The sequence below is a fragment of the Phascolarctos cinereus genome, unplaced genomic scaffold, assembly GCF_003287225.1.
Source record: "Phascolarctos cinereus isolate Bilbo 61053 unplaced genomic scaffold, phaCin_HiC Scaffold_4;HRSCAF=312, whole genome shotgun sequence".
Classification (NCBI taxonomy): domain Eukaryota; kingdom Metazoa; phylum Chordata; class Mammalia; order Diprotodontia; family Phascolarctidae; genus Phascolarctos; species Phascolarctos cinereus.
Genome location: NW_027555847.1, coordinates 181,602,011 through 181,622,273, shown reverse-complemented (window position 1 = coordinate 181,622,273; position 20,263 = coordinate 181,602,011). Strand labels below are relative to the sequence as shown.

Here is a 20,263-nt window from a genome sequence, read left to right as displayed (position 1 = left end):
ACTTCCCTGGTGTATGGTTAAGCCTTTAGCTTGTGTACTGTGGATAATACTTTGCATCCTTGTCATATCCATAAAGGCTAAAAGAGAGACAAACATGTTTGCCGCCCCCAATAACTCATCGTGGAGCACTAAGTATGGATTTTGTGTGATTGAAGAGAGGGATATACATTTTTTACAGTGTTGGCTGCAGAAATCATTCTTATTAAAAACACCAAATAAGCCATATAACACATTCCCTTATTTAATTAGTAGTTAGTGCTTTGTTAAAGATTTCTTGGGAGACTGTTTGACTCTCTGTTGCAACTACTGTACTTTAGTATGAGAAAAATGAATGGATTGTTTTCTCTCCATGCCTTGGTAAGCAGCTCATTATGGGGAACAGCTGTTTGAGCTCATGATGAGTTTGACATTTACAGGTAAAAATTAAATCTGTAGGAGAATTACTCTGGAAGAGGAGAAATGAGCAACTTCAAACAATCAAGGATTTAGCAGATGGACCATGAGTAGCATCCAACTTAAATCAACAAACTTTTATTAAGCACCTACTATGTGCCATTTGCTATTGTAGGCAAGACAAAGTCCGGTTGCTTTGATGCTAATTTGAAATTCAGTTGGAGAAACTAGGGATGTTTGTCCTGGAGAAGAGACTATCTTTTCCAATAATATTCCTTGTCTTTAATTATTTGAAAGGTTGTCACAAGGAAGTAGAATTCAAGGATTTGAAAAGTTCTCCCCGTAGCCCTCCCACAAGCACAACTAAGACTGGTCTGCAGGAGTTACAAGGAGGCAAATATGGCAAGGAAGGACTGGGTTCACATCCTTCCTCAGATACTTATCTCTGTGACCCTGGGCAGGTCAGTCAGTAAGCATTTATTAAGTGCTTACTGTGTGTCAGCCACTGTGCTAAGCACTGGGAATGCAAAGTAAGATTAAAAACACAGTCCTTGCTCTCAAAGTGCTCATATTCTAATGAGGGAGACATATGTAAATAATTATACATATGAAATATGTACTCTATAAATGGAAGGCCATTTCAGAGGGAGGGCACCTGCTTGGGGAGGAGGATACATGGGGAAAGGCCTCCTCCAGAAGATAGGATTTGAGCTGAGTCTTGCAATGAAGTAGGAAGCAAGCCAAGAGGCTTGTCTTACCCTCTTCTGCACCTGTAAAATGAGGGAGTCATCAAAGATGTTAAAGAGAGGGATTTGTGCTGCAGAGAGGACTAGGTAACTGTTAACATCCCTTTTACCTTTACGGAGTCTGTGATTATATGATTAATTAGTGCAGCAGGACTGAATTTTCATAATAGTCAGGAAAGGAGGACTCCTTGGGTTGTATTTATGGCTTTGCCACTAATTAGCCGTGTGACCATAGGCAAGTTACTTGGGCCTTGGTTTCCTCATCTTTAAAATGCAGAGATTGTACTCTTCTAGGTTCCTTCTAGCTCTACTATTCTGTGATTTATATGGGACAAGATATAAATACCTTAGGGAGAGAAGACACTTAATTTTTTTTAATCTAAAAGGGATATACTAAAAGGGAATTCTGCCAAATAAAATTTAGTTTAAAATGGGGCTTCACTGTAAATCATGGTTAGTAGAATCAGCAGTCTTCTTTTTAAGAGCCTATACCCCTGTAAAAAATGGAATGCCAGTGGCTTACTAAGTACGTTATAGATCAGAAATTAGTCTAGAGTTAGTCTGTATGGCTCCCTACTGGGAATGTTGGTTTGTAGAACTATCATGGTGGGCAGGGTAAAATTAACCTATAGAAGCAGGGGAAAGTGCCATTGAGAAGGTACTGTAACCTTTGGAATTAAGGTGCCCCTCTTGGGGATAACTGGTCTCCCAAACTATAAAGACAGTTGTGCAAGGATGTGGTACAGAATAAGGAATGATGTTTTGCATTCACTCAGCAAGCATGATCACCATGCTTTATATCTCATCTAAATAATTTTCATATCATTTCTCTACATAAATTGTAAGGGAGAAGGGAAATTGCTATAAAGGGGAAAAAATGTCTTCACTTCTGTTTGAAAATAACCCATTAGTGAGGACAAAGAAAAAAAATAAATTACCTTTTCACAAATTTGTCAGAATACACAGTTGGATAGACAGGCTGAGTGAGAAGCCTAGATGTGCTATTAACTTGTCTGAATGTGTCAGTGATAGTGAAAAGGAATGTAGAGTTGAGCGGTCTGTGTTCTGCTGGTCTCCTGCAGAATGTGTCTTTGCTCACAGCTGTGGTTTTCTGTATTATAGTTCCAGGACCTTGTGATCCTGAAGACTTGATCGATGGCATCATTTTTGCAGCCAATTACCTTGGCTCCACTCAGCTGCTTTCTGACAAAACCCCCTCCAAGAATGTTCGAATGATGCAGGCACAGGAAGCAGTAAGCCGAATCAAGGTAAGGGGCTGTGGGGTGTTGTTTGTAGAGGGGATTTAAAACTACCAGAGTGGCCGAACATGGAAGCTCATCTCTTCCTTGGGAAGTTTGTATTTCAATAACATAAGTGCCTCTTCTAGTGAAAATCAAGGGTCTGACCCAGTTATGACCCTACAGTCCCTCAGATCATGTCCTCAGTACTGAATCTGGAGGAATCTGGAAGAGAAGTAGGTTGAGAGAATATTATAACCAGTGCTTGAAGACTTAATTTTCATTGATTTCTTATGCATTCTGGTTATACAGAATGGTGTCCAACTCAGGTACTAAGTAACAAGGTGATTTACACAAAGTAGATTTGATTCCTCATATTTAGTTATCATGGATTTTGTTTTCATTTAAGCCTTAAGAAATAACTCATAGATAGCCCCAAACATTTAACTTGGAGCACTGAAAACCCAATTCATTAAGGAAGGCATCTCTGAGAGGAACAGTCATTTATTTCTACTTTTGTAACCACTAAGAGTTTAGGCTCTTATTTTAATAAAGCATTAGCCCTAAATCCTTCAAAGAAGAATAGGTAAATTGAAGCTATCTCTTCCTGGAGGTGCATGCTTAGGCCACTCAAGAAACTTGGCTACCCACCTCCTACTCTTTACCTTTCTCTTTCTCGAACACATTCATCAGGAACACCATGGTGCTTGTGTGATAACTCTGGAAGGAGAAAGATGGAGAGACAGAAGGCAGTAGCCTAGGAGTTAGAGACAGTGCTGAATCCATCATTGAACAAATGTCCCTAGAATATTTAATGTGCAGGGTACCCTACCAAGAAATCATAATAGGTTCCTGTTCCCACAGAACTTATGTTCTAGAAGAGGAGACAAGAAACACAAATTAAAGGTAACTAGAAATTATGTGAGGTATTATGTGATAAGGGCCAAATGATTCCAGAGGAAGAAGGGATAGAATGTTCTCCTGGCTTAGTCTTAGTGGAAGGAAAGGAAATTCCCTGGATGGGACCATTAACAGGTCAGAGAGCTGTTAAGTAAGGAAGATGACTATGAATATCAAAGGACTTAATAAGCGATTGTTCATTTTGAAAAAGGATAGCTGGTATCTTTCAGGTCTGATTACCCATGATGATTAGCATTGTTAGCTCTCTTTCCAGGGCTCATGGTACTCCATAGCCCTCATTTTATGTAGAAAATGAGATCCTGAGCATCAAAGATAGGGGTAAGGGGAGGGCAGAGGAATAAGCATTTATTTAGCACCTAGTGTGTGCCAGGCACTTTACAAATATTGTCTCATTTGATCTTCACAATAGCCCTGCAAGGTAGGTACTGTTATTATCTCCATTTTATAGTTAAGGAAACTGAGGCATACAGAAGTTAAGTGACTTGCCTAGGGTTACACAGCTTTTAAGTGTCTGAAGCTGGATTTGAACTTAGGTCTTCCTGACTTCAGACCTAGTGCTCTGACCACTTTGCCACTTAGCTGGCTCAAGTGACTTGTCCAAAGTCACACAGGTACTAAGTAGCAGAGCTGAGATTGAAACTCAGATCCTCCAACTTCCAATCCAGCCCTCTTTCCACTGCACTGAGATCCAGAAGGTATCACTTACTACTGCCCTTAGGTTAGAACATTCCTGTAGTCTTCAGCTATCCCAAATGTGTAAGTGTTCGAAATAAACACTTTCTGACTTTTATCTAGGAAAACGTGTTAAATCCAACTTGAATCTTTCAAATATTGCACTGTGGTGGTATCAGAAGATAGATCTCCAGCTCAATATATGTTCTTTTTTTAATCCTGTTTCCTCAGTGGTCTTCAGTAGGATGTTATTCTTTTTTCTTTTTTTTCCTTTACATACATTCAGCTACTAAACACATGATCGGAAAATTTACTTTGCATTTTCACAGGGTTGACATCCCAAAGTTTCATGGGCCATATGAACACAAAGTAGAAAGCCCTCTCAGCCAGAAACACAACATTGAAGAACATCTGGTTATAAAGATATTTTCCTTCTATCTAGGATTCAGATTCAGAGAGGAAAGGGTGGGAGGGAATACAGCTAGGTCTTGATTTGTACAAAACATGAACCCCATCCAACAAGTGGTTACCGCATTCCAATCCACACTATTCAAAGCAATAATTATATAAAATATGGTCATTAATTCCACCCTAATGGAAATATCCTGTGTGAATTTGAATAATACGACCACTTCAGAGGATTCACACTTATTAGGATCTGGTTGTGTTTGCTTAGAGCAATTTTCTGTAGCTAATTAATTTGTTATAGAATGGTAAATTTATTTCATTAATGACTTAGAAATATCATTTTAGAGAGTGTTTATATAAAAGCATTGCCTTCCATTAAATATTTTCTACCTCATTCCTTTTACATCCATTTAAATTCTTTTTTTTTTTTAAATGAAAGAGCTTACACCCAGCCTCCAGTTTTTCAGACTTGAAGAACTAATTTATCCAAAAATTCATGCTTTATAATTGAGCATCCACTGGTAGATTTTTGGAATCAGAGAGAATGTCAGCACATGGAAACACATACATTTGGGTCTTGAGATATTTGGAAACCTAAGTTGGGTTGTATTGCTATGTATCCAGAGGAACACCTGCCTTGACATACATAGATACACCTCAAAAGCACCAACCTCGAAGGAAGGTGTCATGCTTCTCAATACTCCCCTGACATTTCAGTAATGAGTGGTTAAGTGCCATTTGCACTGCTTGACTAGACGCATCAAGGAGAAGCATTTGAGCATTTGTGTCTGAGGTCTTAAAGGGTAACACTTAAGTAAAATGTAAGGTGAGAAGGGCAGTATGGACTTTTTTTTTTAATCCATTCATCAGCTGAGCTGATGATAACAATCTCTGAAAAACAAAAAACAAACCTCAGGACACTTTACCTTCTTTGTCTGACCAACACACCACTCCCTGTTGCCACCAATTGCAGGATGCTATTTATCCTGCAGCTAATTCCAATTACCCGGTTAAACTTTGTGTGATTCAGGAGCTGCTTTGCCATGCTTCATGCTGTGACCTGGATATCCATGGTCCATTAGCTAGACCAAACACACACTATATCGCATTGGAGATTTTTGACCTTGAAACAGACTTTCATCCTACACTCATGTAGCACTAACCATACTAAATTAGCAACTCCCTAGTGGAGTCATAAATACAGTTTGTGTATTTATGTTATTGTTACTGAAAAAATTATTTCTTACAAATTCATTAGTAAATAGAAGTCTGATGACTATTAATAATCTATAGTATCATTATTGCTAATAATACTGAGAGGTAATATGGTATAGTGGAGAGAGGGCCAGCCTCTCCTACTGAGCAAGTCACTCAATGCTTCAGGCAACTTTAAGAATATAAGTTGCAGAGGAGGAAGGAAACAAAGCATTTATTAAGTGCCTATTATGTACTAGGCACCATGCTAAGTGTTTTACAAATATTATCTCATTTAATCCTCACAATAGCAAGGTAAGGGAGGCAAGTGTTGTTACTATTCTCATTTTACAATAGAGGAAATTGAGACAGACAGAGGTTAAGTGACTTGCCCAGGATCACATAGCTAGGAAGTTTTGAAGATAGATGAACTCATGACTTTATGACTCAAGGTCTAGCACTGTATGCACTGTACTACTTAGCTGTCTTTTAGGTTCTGACCTAGATTGGCAAAGAGTTTCCTCACCCTATTCCAATGAAATGAAATACTACCATATAGTATTATTTCTACTGACAGCTTACTTTAATATAGCACTTTAAGGTTTGCAAAGTCCTTGTCTTACAAGTAGGTAGAGTAAATATTTCCTTCACTTTCTAGATGAGGAAACTGAGACTGACACAGTTTAAATGACTTGCCCAAAGTCACACAGCTTGGTTATGGTTGCAGGAGGTAGAACCTGATTTCAAGGTCTCCTGACTCAAAGTCCAGTGGACTTGCCCCGACATCATTTGGCCTAATCAGTGGAAAAGAAAAAGAAGGAATCAGTCTATGAAGCTCAGTTCTTCCCCCAATATAGCCCTTGATGAATGAGTAATATCTTAGCTGCATGGGAATGAAAAAAAGCTCTAGCCACCCTCCAGGGTCAGGATTTCTGGATGTTGTTGGCCTTTTTTGCCATTGGGTATTCCTTTTGGCTTGGTTTGAGCAGTGATTATTTTCTTTGAGAATCCCCCAGATGCTTCCAGGAGGAATCCCTTGGCCTTTTTCCCTTGGTTGGGGAGGTGGGGACCAACAGCGTTGTGGACTGTGAAGTAATGAGGAGTGGCCGTGTTTCCCCTTGATCCCATCTAAGCTTCTCCACACTGTGTGCCATTTTTCAACTCAGTGGATATTTATCCATTCTTCCTAATGTTGGGAAGCATAAATTAGTATGCCCTGGTCCATGACTATGGATTGTATCTTGGTTTTCTTTGGTTTACACATTTTAGAATACATCCTCTTCACAGATGCATAGTTAGTCACTCAAATACTTTTGATATACCTGCCTTTCATCATTTATTCAAAAGTCTGACATTTTCCATTCTTAAGCAGGTGGCTTATGTTTAAAACAAAAAGCGTTTCCCCCCTAGAGTTGCAGTTTATTTGCAGAATGGAAGCTGGCAGTGTGGCTATGGTTAAATATGTAATTTTCCATTTTACTTAGGTGACTCAAGAGCCAGCTGGGTAATAAGCCCTAATTAATCACATAAAACATAAGGATTTAAATGGATGCTGCTTTTTCTTGCTTTATAATGCATGTTCTCATTGCGCTTTCTATGGACCACTTTCCTTTAGTCCAGTTTATAATTCAGGCTTCAGGCCAACTTATCTTTTGCAACATTCTATCCAAATCATAAATGTAGTTTTGTTCCGAATCACTAGGATTTCAGACCTGATCTGGTATTATTCCAACTGCATAAAATGAAATAAACTTAATACAAATTACTCGAAACTACCTTTTGCTGCTCAAGTCATTTGTACATTGGATCCTTTTCCTTTCTGATCTGTTCTGAGGGGAACCCCACCCCCACTTTTTTTTGGACATTCCTGCTGTGATTGGCATATCTTACTTCATGGGACCTTTCCAGCATCTGCTTCTTCAGGGCATCGAACAGGTTTTTATGTCAAAGGATATTGGTGATTTGTTGGGTAGGACACTGAATGATCAGTCCTGGATTATCACAGCTGTTGCAGGGTTAAAAAGATGAAAGCTCCCTCCGAAATTCCAGGAACAGTCATTTAATGTCAGAATCTCAGAATACACAGGGTAAGCCTTTCCCTGGCAATTATCTTAGGGTCACCAAGTTGTAATGTGGTGCATAACCTGAGGAAATTACTCATTAGATGCTAAAATGATTATACCATAATTAAATAGCATTTAGGGGGTAACCTTGCAGCTGCTGCCTTCAGACTTTTTCAGAGCAAAACATTCATCATGAACTTAAAAGCATCCATGAAAACTGTTTAGTGAGTACAAGATATGGGGTCTGCTAGTTTTTCAGGCCTTCCAGTGCCTAGGAAGTGGTATTTGATGCCTGACTCATCCTGTTTCTCCACAATAAGGCAGCCCAGCAAATCATTAATTAATTAATGAAGCAGAGATTTCCTGCTGGAACTAAAATGAGCTCTCCTACCAGGTGAGTACCAAACTAAGATGGCAGTCCTATCACTTTGAGGCAGCAGCATCTTTGGATTTTTCATTAATTTGATAATCATTTGTGCAGGACTGGTATACACAGTTATAAAATATCAGGGAGAGCCCTTAGTAACGTTTTTTTCTTGTAAGGAAGAAAAAAATCTTAGAAAACCAATTCTCTTCAAAGTGAAACATTTCAAGGTCATCCTTCTCTCCCCCAAATCCAAGTAGACAGGATGGTAGGCCAAGCCCTTGGTGTCAGTTTGTAAATCCCCTTCTTTGACTTTGAGACTCTGCAAATCCTTCTCTAACCATTCTCCTGTCTCTGTTTATTCCATGCTAAGCAGATGGCCCAGAAATTAGCCAAAAGCAGGAAGAAGGTGCAGTACTACAAACTCATCAGCTTGGTGTTATGCCTGTCCTTTTCATTTATTTACTTTTCGCTTTTCCTCCTCTTTTGTGTTTTTTTTTTAAATTTTTGTTTTTATTTTCTGCATCCAGCAAGTTTCCATTCAGATTTACTTTTGAGTCTCCATGTAAAACCAGCATTTCTACAAAAAAAAATCAACTGCCGTTAAACTGGCCATTTTCAGTTGCTTGTCATTTGCCATTTCATGTTAGAGCCAAGAATGAATGACAGGGCAAAGATTGGAAATACTCGTTGGGTCAGGCAGTAGTAGCCCCCGTGTTTTCTACCCATTAAACAGGATTGATATGAAAGGGACTTGATTCTATTCAACAGCTTAACTAAAAAGAAAAAAGTTTCCCTTCACATTTCAGCATATGAGAGTTGCATTCAATTTGTGGATATGTCAAATTGCTGGATGCAAAAAAAAAATGGCAGTACCTATAGATGCCTACACATAGACACAACATTCACAATTAAACCAGAAATAATCCTAACTGAGGAGTTCTGTGTATGAAGCTTCTAGGTGCCTATGAACTATTTACTTAATCTCAACAGCACAGGCATTTTGGTCTGTATCTTTATAAATTGTATAACTTCTGGAGTAGATTGTCGCTAGAATGATTTTTGTTGCCATTGTTTAATCCTGAAGACCTTCTTACCAGAACTGCATTGAAACATCTTGATTTGCACCTCCTGTCAACATTTTTCCCAGCAGCCCAGGCCTGGGACCAACCCTAAGTCCCCCTGGACTGTTGGTATCAAGATACCCTGGCTGAAAGTGCCCTTCTCATTCAAATGATGATTGGAATCATTTCTTTTCTCTATAGAATGCTTATACAGCTCATTCTTGCTACAGTGGGTCACACTGTTCCATTGGGGGAAGGAGAAAGGGAATTAACTTTAAAAACAAAACCATGTAATACAATGATTCTAACTCACTTTCATGCCTACAGCCCCAGCTTCCATACCTTTGTCTCCCCTTCAGCTTTTGCAAGCTCTAATATATTTTCCGCATTGCTGTTCTGGTGACTGTGTCTTGGTTCCCCTGTTTGTGACCTAACCTATTTCTTAAAGATGCATGGTTACAAAGGGGGAGTTAATATGCCTCGTGGTGCTTCTTTCAGGCTCCCGAAGGAGAATCTCAGCCCATGACAGAAGTGGATCTCTTCATCTCTACCCAGAGAATAAAAGTCTTGAATGCAGATACACAGGTATAGATAGGTGACAGCCTTTCCTGGAGTTGAGACCTTGCAGGATAGAAACTTACAAAACTTAGCCCACTGTTGGCATGGGTTTCTTGCCAGCATCCTAGATGGAAACCCTCTATTCTACTGGAGTTAAATTATTTTCTTTTTGTACTATCATACTGAGAAATTGTGTGGGGTTTTTTTAAGAGCTAAAAGAAGTATAAAAAACATAGAAAATATGTCAAATATTTATTTGAAAGCTTAAAGTAACTTTTTAAAAATTTTGATTACTATATTTCAATATAATTGGTTTTCTTTGTAATCTTTTGTATATTTTATGCATTTAAGAACATTATTCTGAGAAGAACAATATATAGCTGATAAAAGGGAGGTTCATGATACAGAAAAGTTTAAGCACCTCTCAACTTAAAATATCTAAATTCAGATCCATAAATTCAGCCAGGTCAGCCTGGTATGAAGTTTTTTGTTATTTTAAAGCATAGCAGTCCCTCACAGATGTTTTACAGCAGCTCCCACAAATATTACACTGATTATAAAAATGAATTAAATTCATTTTTCTTTTCACCTGCCATAAATTGGTTCCCCACTCTTGGGGAGTAGCTGAGGGAGTATTGAGAAGGTAAGGATAGGGTGTACATAAATCTGGAAACTAGGTCTTCATGTTCAACACAGCTCTCCCTGTACCGAGTGTTATTTTAAAGCTATTATTCACAAAATCTCTTCAATAAGGTGAGGGAAAAGCACAAACTTGACATAGGTTTGGTTAGATATCACTTGTACCCTAACATGTTCTAGTCCCTGACCATAGCATTTCTCTTCTTTCCCCACAAACTAGGAAACAATGATGGATCACCCTCTGAGGACCATTTCCTACATTGCAGACATTGGGAATATTGTCGTGCTGATGGCCCGCAGGCGAATGCCTCGTTCCAATTCCCAAGATAACGTGGAAGCCTGTCATCCATCCCAGGATGGGAAGAGGCAATACAAAATGATCTGTCATGTCTTTGAATCTGAGGATGTAAGGACTGATTTGCTTTGATTGGGGGGGGGGGGGGTAGTGTTATAATTTGGTATAGGATTTCTCTCCTCTTTCTCTGATGTTGAGCTGAGATGAAAGGAAGGGAGAATTCAGGGATGTGCTAGTAAATGTTTAACAACTCGCCCCCCCAAAAAATACACATGACACACTTTTAAGTTTAATTTGCATTATTAATATTTTCTCCATCCCTTCCTTGAGTCTACATAATCAATGAAACAGTAAATCTAGCCCTAATTTGTAGTATTTGCTGATTCATGAGATGTAAATGTTCATAATGAAAATTTAACAGTCAGCTTTTGAGAGCTCATTTGAGCTGGTTCCAGCATACCCCTGATTTATTTCCATAGAGTAACAGACTTTCACATAAGTAAAGGGCTTTAAAAAATCATCTAGGCTCTATAGGCTCATTTTATAGATGAGAAAACTTGGGCCCTGTGAGCTGAGTATCAAGGGTTCACAGAGGGAGTCAGTGGCAGATCTTGGAATGGTGCTAACAAAGTCAGAAGCCACCCAGTTCCTAATCCAAATGCTCTCTCCAAATCCTAAAGGCAGCAAGTTTTCTTTCCCTTCAAAAAATGTATATTTCCTACCTCCAGATGAAATCCCAGTCTTCTATACTTTTTAGGAAATATGGAAAATTAGTTTGTGAAGAGACAGAAGTGGCCCCAGAGTTGAGAAGACCTGGGTTCGAGTCCTATTTCTGAAACATTCTGGCTGGGTGACCCCGACCTCTCAGTGCTCTCTGGCACGGGGGGGGGGTCATACACACCAGAAACAGAACTGGGAGATATTTAATAAAATAAATAAAAATACAATAGAACATAGATAATGTGAATATGTAGTTTTCTAAGTCAACATGTGGCTCACAGGAATCTTTATGTATGTCTAGGTGGCCCCTATTTCTATTTGAGTTTGACACTGTTGTAAGTAACTCTGTAAGACTATAAGTTGTAGAGAAGATGCATTGGTAGAAGGAAAAATACTAAGCCCTTATGGGTGGTTGTCTGTCTCACTGGAGAGATTAGAATAGGTGACCAATTCCCAGCTCCTATTAGCAATCTGAGTGAATCGTGTCTCTTTTCTTTTCTTTTTTAATTTATTTTTTTAAAGGCAATTGGGGTTAAGTGACTTGCCCAAGATCACACAGCTAGTAAGTATCAAGTGTTTGGTCTGAGGCTAGATTTGAACTCAGGACCTCCTGACTTCAGGGCCGGTGCTCTATCCACTGCACCACTTAGCTGCCCCTGTCAGGTCTCTTTTCTAAAGGGATCTGGGCAGCCTGGGTTTGGGCAAAAAGAAGAAAAAAGTCTGGGGGAATACCTGTTTCTCAATTTTATCTGCTATTTACCTTTAAAATTGGTCCTGGAGAGAGACTTATCTGGCTCGTGATAGAGCCTTTGACAGGGGTTGCCTAGCATTTGTCTTTGTTTTTTTTTTTTCTTTGTATACCCACTCCACAACCTAGCATAGTGCCTTACACATAATAGGTGCTTAATAAATGCTTGTTGGATTGAACTGTGTCACCATGCATTAGGCAGTGTGATAGTGGAGTAACAGAGCCATTTCCAAATCCTTAGTGAGGCAGGCCTCAAGTCTTTGGTTCTACCTTTCAGATGAGTCCATCATATCCACATAATAGACTCGGGTTCCACAGTTCTGTGACAAATAAAGAAATGTTATGTCGGTGCTGTTGATGATGAAAAAATGTTATTTTTTTTTTAAGTTTGCATTCTGCAGTGAATAAACTGTGTTCTCTATAGGGGATTGCACAGGAAAATTAGGTCTGGTGGCCTAGTTGCTTGACTCCCTGAAAAAAGAAACAGACTTCTTTTCCAATAAATGTTCCTCTAGTGGGGAAATAAATTGCTTCTTTCCAGGTGCTTAGTACTCCTGACTAGAAAAGATTATTTTTTAAAGGGGGACCATAGTTTATTTACCTGAAACCTTACTAGGATAGAATCTGTTAGCATCTTTGTAATCATGCCTGTTGTTACTAGGGGCCTCATAGGATTATATAATCATAAATTTAGAACTAGAACAGACCTCAGATGACCATTAGTCTCCCCCTTCCATTTTAGAGATAAGGAAACTGAGGCTCGGAGAAATTAAAGTGACTTGCCCAGGGTCACACAGCTGATAAATATCTCAGGCAGGATTCAAACTCAGGTCTTCCCTAGTCCAAGTCCAGTGATCCATCCAATAGGCCCAGCTGCCTCCCCCCCTTCTCTCTTTATCTAAAATACCACCAAAATGATGCCATTAAGTAGGCATCAGGTAAAATTCCTCTCCTTGCCCCTGAATCATTTGTAAGGAAAATATGCTAGGACAAAAGCAGGTCCTGATGGAATAGGAAGAGACAGGAAATACTTCAAATTGAGATCCTTGAGTTCCTCAGCTTAAGTCTAAATATTGGCTTAATGATTGCATTCGTAGTTGAATTTCTATGAAAGTAAGCCTTTGCTTGCGAGTCTGGATTTCATATTTCCTGTCTTTTCTTCATTTAAATCTGTTCACCTTTACCTTGCTCCAGGCTTATTTTTAAAAAAAAATGTGTTTCATTTCCTTCCTGTTTTCTTATGAGAAGGGAGCAAGGAAAATTAAGAAAACAGTAGGTGAGAGAACAGATATCCCCTCTGTGCTTTCAGGAGGCCCAGGGGGGCAAGCTGGCTGGTTGTGTCCATTCATGACACTCAGAAAAGCTCCACCGTGGGGAGTGTATTTGTGCTGCAAGGCACATTTCTTTAATCAATGAAACAAAACCTTGTAATGTCCATCTGAACTCCTTACATAAACAAGGATAATTATTCATCATACCCTGCAAGCAAACCCTGACATGTGAACAGTCACTTCTCCAAATGAGAGATGTTTCTCCTCCTGTTTGGTATATAGGGTGTCCACCAGCTCTTGTGACTAGAGGTCAAAGGGTGGTAGGGAAGAAAGGGATGAAAATTATGGGAGAAAAATCATAGATCTGGAGCTAGAAGCCATCTTGTCTAACATCTTCATTTTACAGATGAGGAAACTGAGGCCCAGGATGAAGCAATTGTCACATAGATATTAAGTCTAAATATTGGCTTAATGATTGCATTCGTAGTTGAATTTCTACTGGCTCCAGAACCAGTGCTTTTTCCTTGTGCTGTGCTGCCACCTCATTATTTTAAACATGCAGCAGTACTGTGGGATCAGTACCAGCTCTGGGAACCAGAGAACCTATGGTCAAACTCCATCTGGTACTACTACTATCTGTACAGTTTTATGGCCTCACTTTCCTCATTTGTAAGATGAAACAGTTGGGCTAGGTGGCCTCTGAGTTCCCTTCTAGCTCTAGGTTTATAACCTATGATCCTTAACACCCCCAAAATTAAAAAACAAATGGAAAAATATCTAAAATTTAAACCTTGAGAATTCATTGCTATAGGGAAAAATTCCAGAAGCTCTCTAACCCTGATCTAAGAGGCCGGTCAATGCATTGGCAAACACTTGACCTTTGCTGCTTTTTCCTCTTTCTTTGGCTACTCCTAGGCCCAGCTGATTGCCCAGTCCATTGGTCAAGCCTTTAGTGTGGCCTACCAGGAATTCCTCAGGGCAAATGGAATCAACCCGGAAGATCTCAGCCAGAAGGAATACAGTGACCTACTCAACACCCAAGACATGTACAATGATGACCTGATCCACTTCTCCAAGTCTGAAAATTGCAAAGATGTAGGTACCTCTCTAATCTCCAGGCTAAGCACCATGAATGCAGGGCAGGAAATGGAGGGCAATATGGGGTACCACTCCTGGGAGGCGGGAAGAGGAGGGAGAGGAGTGTCCACGGGAAGAATGGGTACACAGAATACAGCATGTCTGTTTTGAACCTGGGATCCAACATTATTTATTGAATACCTGTAAAGCTCCAAGCTAGGTTCAGAGAAGGAATATAATAACTGCATTAATATTAAACAAGACCTTGTCTTCAGGGAGCTTAAAATCTAATTGAGGGATAAAAGGAGTATGAATGGCTGTATAGTAATACAAGATTAAAGTACAGGGTGTCCTAAAAGTTTGTGGGATATTAAAAAAAAATTTTAATTTAAAAATTTTTTTAATTGCCCCAAGATTTTTGAGACATCTTGTAAGAGTTGAAGACAACCCAGATATAACAATTGATTACCAGATGAATGCTATAAATAGACCAAAAGTGGTAGGGAAAGGTTAAATCACTTCAGGGTGAGTTGGGAAAGTCTTATGGGCTTGGTAAGATTTGAGCTAGTTCTTCAAGGATGAGTAGAATGTAGAAAGGTGAAGACTGAGTAGGGTTGGTATATCAGATGGATAAACCATGTGAGCAAAGAGGCCTGGAGCTAGGAAAACACAAGGTGTGTTTGAGGAGCAATAAGACCATTTTGCCTAGAGCAAAATTGATATAAGGGAGAAGAAGCCAGGAAATTAGGTTGAATCCAGATTTGGAAAAGCTTTTATTTTATCATGATTTCTTGTTTGGCCCCACCTTGACACCAGGCTTAAGGTATCCAAAGCTGAATGCCATCTCCTTTTCCCTGACCCCAGCAAAGACGTTGTAATGTAGCCTCGCCCTTTCTCCTCAACCTCTCCCCTATATTTTGATTATGGTCTTCCTACTAGCCATCCATGTCTTAGATTACAAACCAATGATTCCCAGCCTTTTTTGGAATCAGTTAATTTTGTTCTTGTTGTTTGGAGGGTGGGGGGAGGAAGAAAGACATAGACCTGTGATTTCTTTGGTATAGGGAGATGCAAATAAGGAACCTCCCTCTGACAATGTAGATCTGCACCTGATCTTCAGCTTAACTTTCTTAGAGAGTTATCTGAGAAGATAATTGACTTACCCAGGGTCACCCAGCTAATATGTGTCAAGGGCAGGATTTGAACCCAGGTCTTACCAACTGAAGCCAACTCTTGAATCACTGTGATTCACTGCCTCTCTATGGTAAATTTATTGGAAAATTTGGAAATTTCAGAAATAGTTGGGAGTTATGATGAGGTGTTACCTCAGTTATTTCTTAAGCATTTAGCACAGTGTCATGTACACCGTAATAAATCAGCAGCAACTCACATTTATGTTGTGCTATTTCAGGTTTATGGAGCATTTTCCTCACAACGATATTGTGATGACAATAATAATAGCTAGCAATTATAAGGCACTTTAAAGTTTGCAAAGCACTTCACTTACAAGTATTACCTCATTTGAACCTCACAACAACCCTGAAGTACTATTGTTATCCCCATTTTACCAATGAGGAAACTGAGTCTGAGAGAGTCAAAGTGACTTGCCAAGGGTCACACAGCTGGCGAGTGTCTGGGGTCAGTGCTCTACCCCCTGCACCACCCAGTGCAAGTATTTTATTATGTCCACTTATTTTATAGTCCATACTTGTGATTCCATTGTACAGGAAATTCTCTAGGCCAATGCAAAAGTAGCACTGTTCTGCAAATCACAGTCCTTCTGTAGAGTGGCCTGGGGTCCTTGAAAGTTAAGTGACTCACCCAAGGTCACTCAGAAGCAGAACTTCGGCCTGGGTCTTGATGACTGTGTAGCTACCTCTCTCTAGCCATCACACTCTGCTGCCTTTCACTTTGTGGATGCGGAACCATAATAATAATAAATGTGAGAGCCAGGATTCAAACTCAGGTCTCTCCTAATGCCACATCTAGCGTTCTTTCTACCAGCTCATGTTGCCATTCCTAACTGTTTATTAAATGTCAGATGAAAAACTTTAAAAAGCATCCAGCATTTACAGGTGCTGGAGATACAAATGAGACTCTTTCTGAGCAAATGCTATATAAATTAACCCAGAAAATAAAATAATATTGTTATTTTAATCACATTTTATTTTCCCCCAATTACATGTAAAAACAATTTTCAACGTTTTTTTTTAATTTTGAGTTACAAATTCTCACTCTCCCTCCCAAGACAGTAAACAAGCTGACATAGGTTTTACATGTGCAGTCATGTAAAACATATTATATATTAGTCCCAGAAAGGAATATTATTAAGTGACCAATCATTTGGAACAAACTAAGTCTGTAGGATTTCAGAAAAGGGAGAGAGCAGTATAGGAAATAGATTATTTCGGAAAAGTGAAGAAGGAAAGGACCTTATTGTCTCCTGCTGTCACAGATGGTGTCCGATTCACGCTTTATGTGTTTCTTCCCTTTTAGGTTTTTATAGAGAAGCAAAAGGGTGAAATCCTGGGTGTGGTGATTGTGGAGTCTGGCTGGGGATCCATCTTGCCAACAGTGATTATAGCCAACATGATGCATGGAGGACCAGCAGAGAAATCAGGAAAACTAAATATCGGGGACCAAATCATGTCCATTAATGGCACAAGCCTTGTTGGCCTCCCTCTTTCCACTTGTCAGAGCATTATTAAGGTATCTTGATCATATGTGGGGGGGTTAGAGGATGGGGGTGGGGGTAGGGGGTGTGTATCATACATCAAAAGACCTAAAAACAGAACTAATGAGTGATAGCTTTGAAGGCTTTCAAGAGATCCTGCTGAAAATTGTAATTCAAAAGCCACAACCAAGTTCAAAGAAGCAGTTATTAGATATTCATAATGCTTGAAATAATGGAATACTTTTGTTCTTCAAGGTAATCATGACTGCAGCCAAGGAAGATTACCACTTGGCTGCTATGTGCTCAGTATGGCTCAAGTGGTGTCCGAGCATAACTACTTTTGTAAATAGGAAAATTCGATAGAAAACTGAATGTGAATATTTTTAGGAAATCAGTCATTCAACAAACATTTATTAAGTACTTACCGTATGCCAAGCACTGGGTATACAAATACAAGTAAAAAGGCAGAATCAGCCCTCAAGGACCTTCCATTCTAATGTGGGAACAAAACATATAAAAGGAAGTTCAGGGTTGGGGGGAGTGGGGAGACAAACTCATCTTAAAATAATGCCTTGGGGCAGGTAGGTGGCCCAGTGGTTAGAGCACTGGCCCTGGAGTCAAGAGGACCTAAGTTCAAATCTGACCTCAGACACTTACTAGCTATGTGACCTTGGGCAAGTCACTTAACCCTGACTGCCTCAGGAGAAAAAGATAATAATGCCTCTTAGGTACTTATTTTAGAACATATGTGGCAATCTAGTTGATCAAAAATATTCTACTATATCTGAAAGCAGATTGTGTCTATACCAGGAGTTCTTTACCTTTGGCCTGACATGGACTCCTTTGGCAGTCTGGTGAAGCCTGGGCATCCCTTCCCAGAATCATAAAATAGAATACATAAGATTACAAAGGAAACCAAATCCACTGGAATACAGTTATCAAAATATTCAAAAAATGAGTTTGCAGACCCCAGGTTAAGGACCCCTACTTTACACTAAACACTTAGGTAGCCTCAGTCAGTGAAATGTTTATGCTTCCTGAGCCTGAATCCCCAAATATTTCTTAGGTAAAACACTTTGCTCTTTCTATTCAAAGAATCAAAATCTTTAAATTAGAGAGGCAGGGATCAACAAGGGAAAACAAGTCATACAACTAGTAAATATTCGAGGCTGGATTTGAATTTAGGCCCAGTTATTCATTGTACCACCTTGCTGCTTCTGGATTTACCTAGAAGTTGAAAAGAGGCTGATTTAGACTTGATAGAAGGAAGAATTATCTGGGGCAGCTAGGTGGTGCAGTGGATAGAGCACCTGCCCTGGAGTCAGGAGGACCTGAGTTCAAATCTGGTCTCAGACACTTAATAGCTAGCTGTGTAACCCTAGGCAAGTCACTTAAACCCAATTGCCTTGACAAAAAGAAGAAGGAAAAACTATCACATTTTAATTGTATGAAATTACAATTACATTTTAATCTGGTCTGGGCAAAACTCAGGAGTGTGGACCCCCTGGCCGTATGTGCGACACCTCTACACCCAAGAGTTTTTGAAGGGTCCTGGTGAGAAGAGAGCTTTACTCTGGCTGAATATCAGACATTGTTCACTTTTTTCTTTTTCAAAAAATTTATTTAGTATTTTATTTTTCCCCAATTATACGTAAAGAAAATTTTTAACAGTCGTTTTTATAACTTTGAGTTCCAAATTCTCTTCCTTCTCCTCCCCACTCCCCTTATTGAGAAGGCAAGCAATTTGATATAGGTTATACACGTGTAGTCATGTAAAACATATTTCCATATTAGTCATGTCGTGAAAGAAAACAGACCAAAAAAAACCCTCAAGAAAAATTAAGTTAAAAAAGCATGCTTCAATCTGTGTTCGGACACCATTAGTTCTTTGTCTGAGAATGGATAGCAGTTTTCATTCTAAGTCCTTCAGAATTGTCTTGGATCATTGTATTGCTGACAATAGCGAAATCTTTCGCAGCTGATCATCTTACAATATTGCTGTTACTTTGTACACAGTACATTTAACTTTGCATCAGCTCACGTAAGTCTTCCCAGGTTTTTCTGAGAGCATCCTGCTCATCATTTCTTATGGCACAAGAGTATCCCATCACGATCACATAGCACAGTTTTTTCATCCATTCCCCAACTGATGGGTATTCTCCAATTTCCAACTCCCTGCCATCAGAAAAGAGCTGCTATAAATATTTCCATATGTAAAGGTCCTTTTCCCTTTTGTTTTTTATCTCTTTAGATACACACCTAGTAGTGGCACTGCTAGGTCAAAGGGTAAGCACAGTTTGATAGCCCTTTGGGCATAATTCCAAATTGCTCTACATAATGGTTGACTCAGTTCACAACTCCACCAACAAGTGCATTGATGTCCTATATTCACCACACCCCTCCAACATTTGGCGTTCTCTTTTTCTGTCCAATCTAATAGGTATGAGGTAATACCTCAGAATTGTTTCAATTTGCATTACTCCAATCAATGGTGATTTAAAGCACCTTCTCATATGGCTATAGATAGCTTTGATTACTTCATCTGAAAACTGTTCATATCTCTTGATCATTTATCAGTTGGGGAATGGCTTCTATTTTTATAAATTTGACTCAGTATTGTATATATTTGAGAAATAAGGCCTTTATCAGAGAATTTGCTTCAAAATTTTTTCACAGTTATGAATGCTAAATGTATTTCCCTCCATCCTATTTTCCCAACCCTCATTTATTCTCTCTCTCCTTTCACCCTGTCCCTCCTCAAAAGTGTTTTGCTTCTGACTACTGCCTCCCCAAATTTGACCTCCCTTCTATCACCCACCCTTCTCTTATCCCCTTCCTCTCCTACTTTCCTATAGGGTAAGATAAATTTCTATACCCAGTTGAGTGTGTATGTTATTTCTTCTTTGAGCCAATTCTGCTTAGAGTAAGATTCACTCACACCCCACCTCCGCCATTACCCCTCCACTGCAAAAAAGTCCTGCCTCAGTGCTAGCAAAGAGACACCTGTCATCTCCTTCTGATTAGTTGTTCAACCCCCTTATCGTCTGTGGGCTGAGAGCTCTAGAAGCAGCCATTGGTGCTGCAGCTGCTGATTCAGTCACTGCCATGGCTGGGTTTGCTGGGAACCAGTCTGCACTGGCCCAGGCCGCACAGGACTGTGCTTCACTCTCAACCCAGGTGCAACCGATCTTTCCTGCTGACCGTCTAAGTCACCTTTG

The 20,263-nt window shown here is 39.5% G+C and overlaps 1 protein-coding gene across 1 annotated transcript in view; it reads left to right on the top strand.

The window, feature by feature from the left end:
* Positions 1 to 20,263, top strand: part of APBA1 (amyloid beta precursor protein binding family A member 1) — an 86,781-nt gene that overhangs the window by 44,225 nt on the left and 22,293 nt on the right. Inside the window, 6 exon segments of the mRNA XM_021001823.2 lie at positions 2,262 to 2,407; positions 8,376 to 8,408; positions 9,562 to 9,648; positions 10,481 to 10,666; positions 14,210 to 14,389; positions 16,868 to 17,080. Coding sequence (XP_020857482.1) covers positions 2,262 to 2,407; positions 8,376 to 8,408; positions 9,562 to 9,648; positions 10,481 to 10,666; positions 14,210 to 14,389; positions 16,868 to 17,080 — 845 coding nt within the window.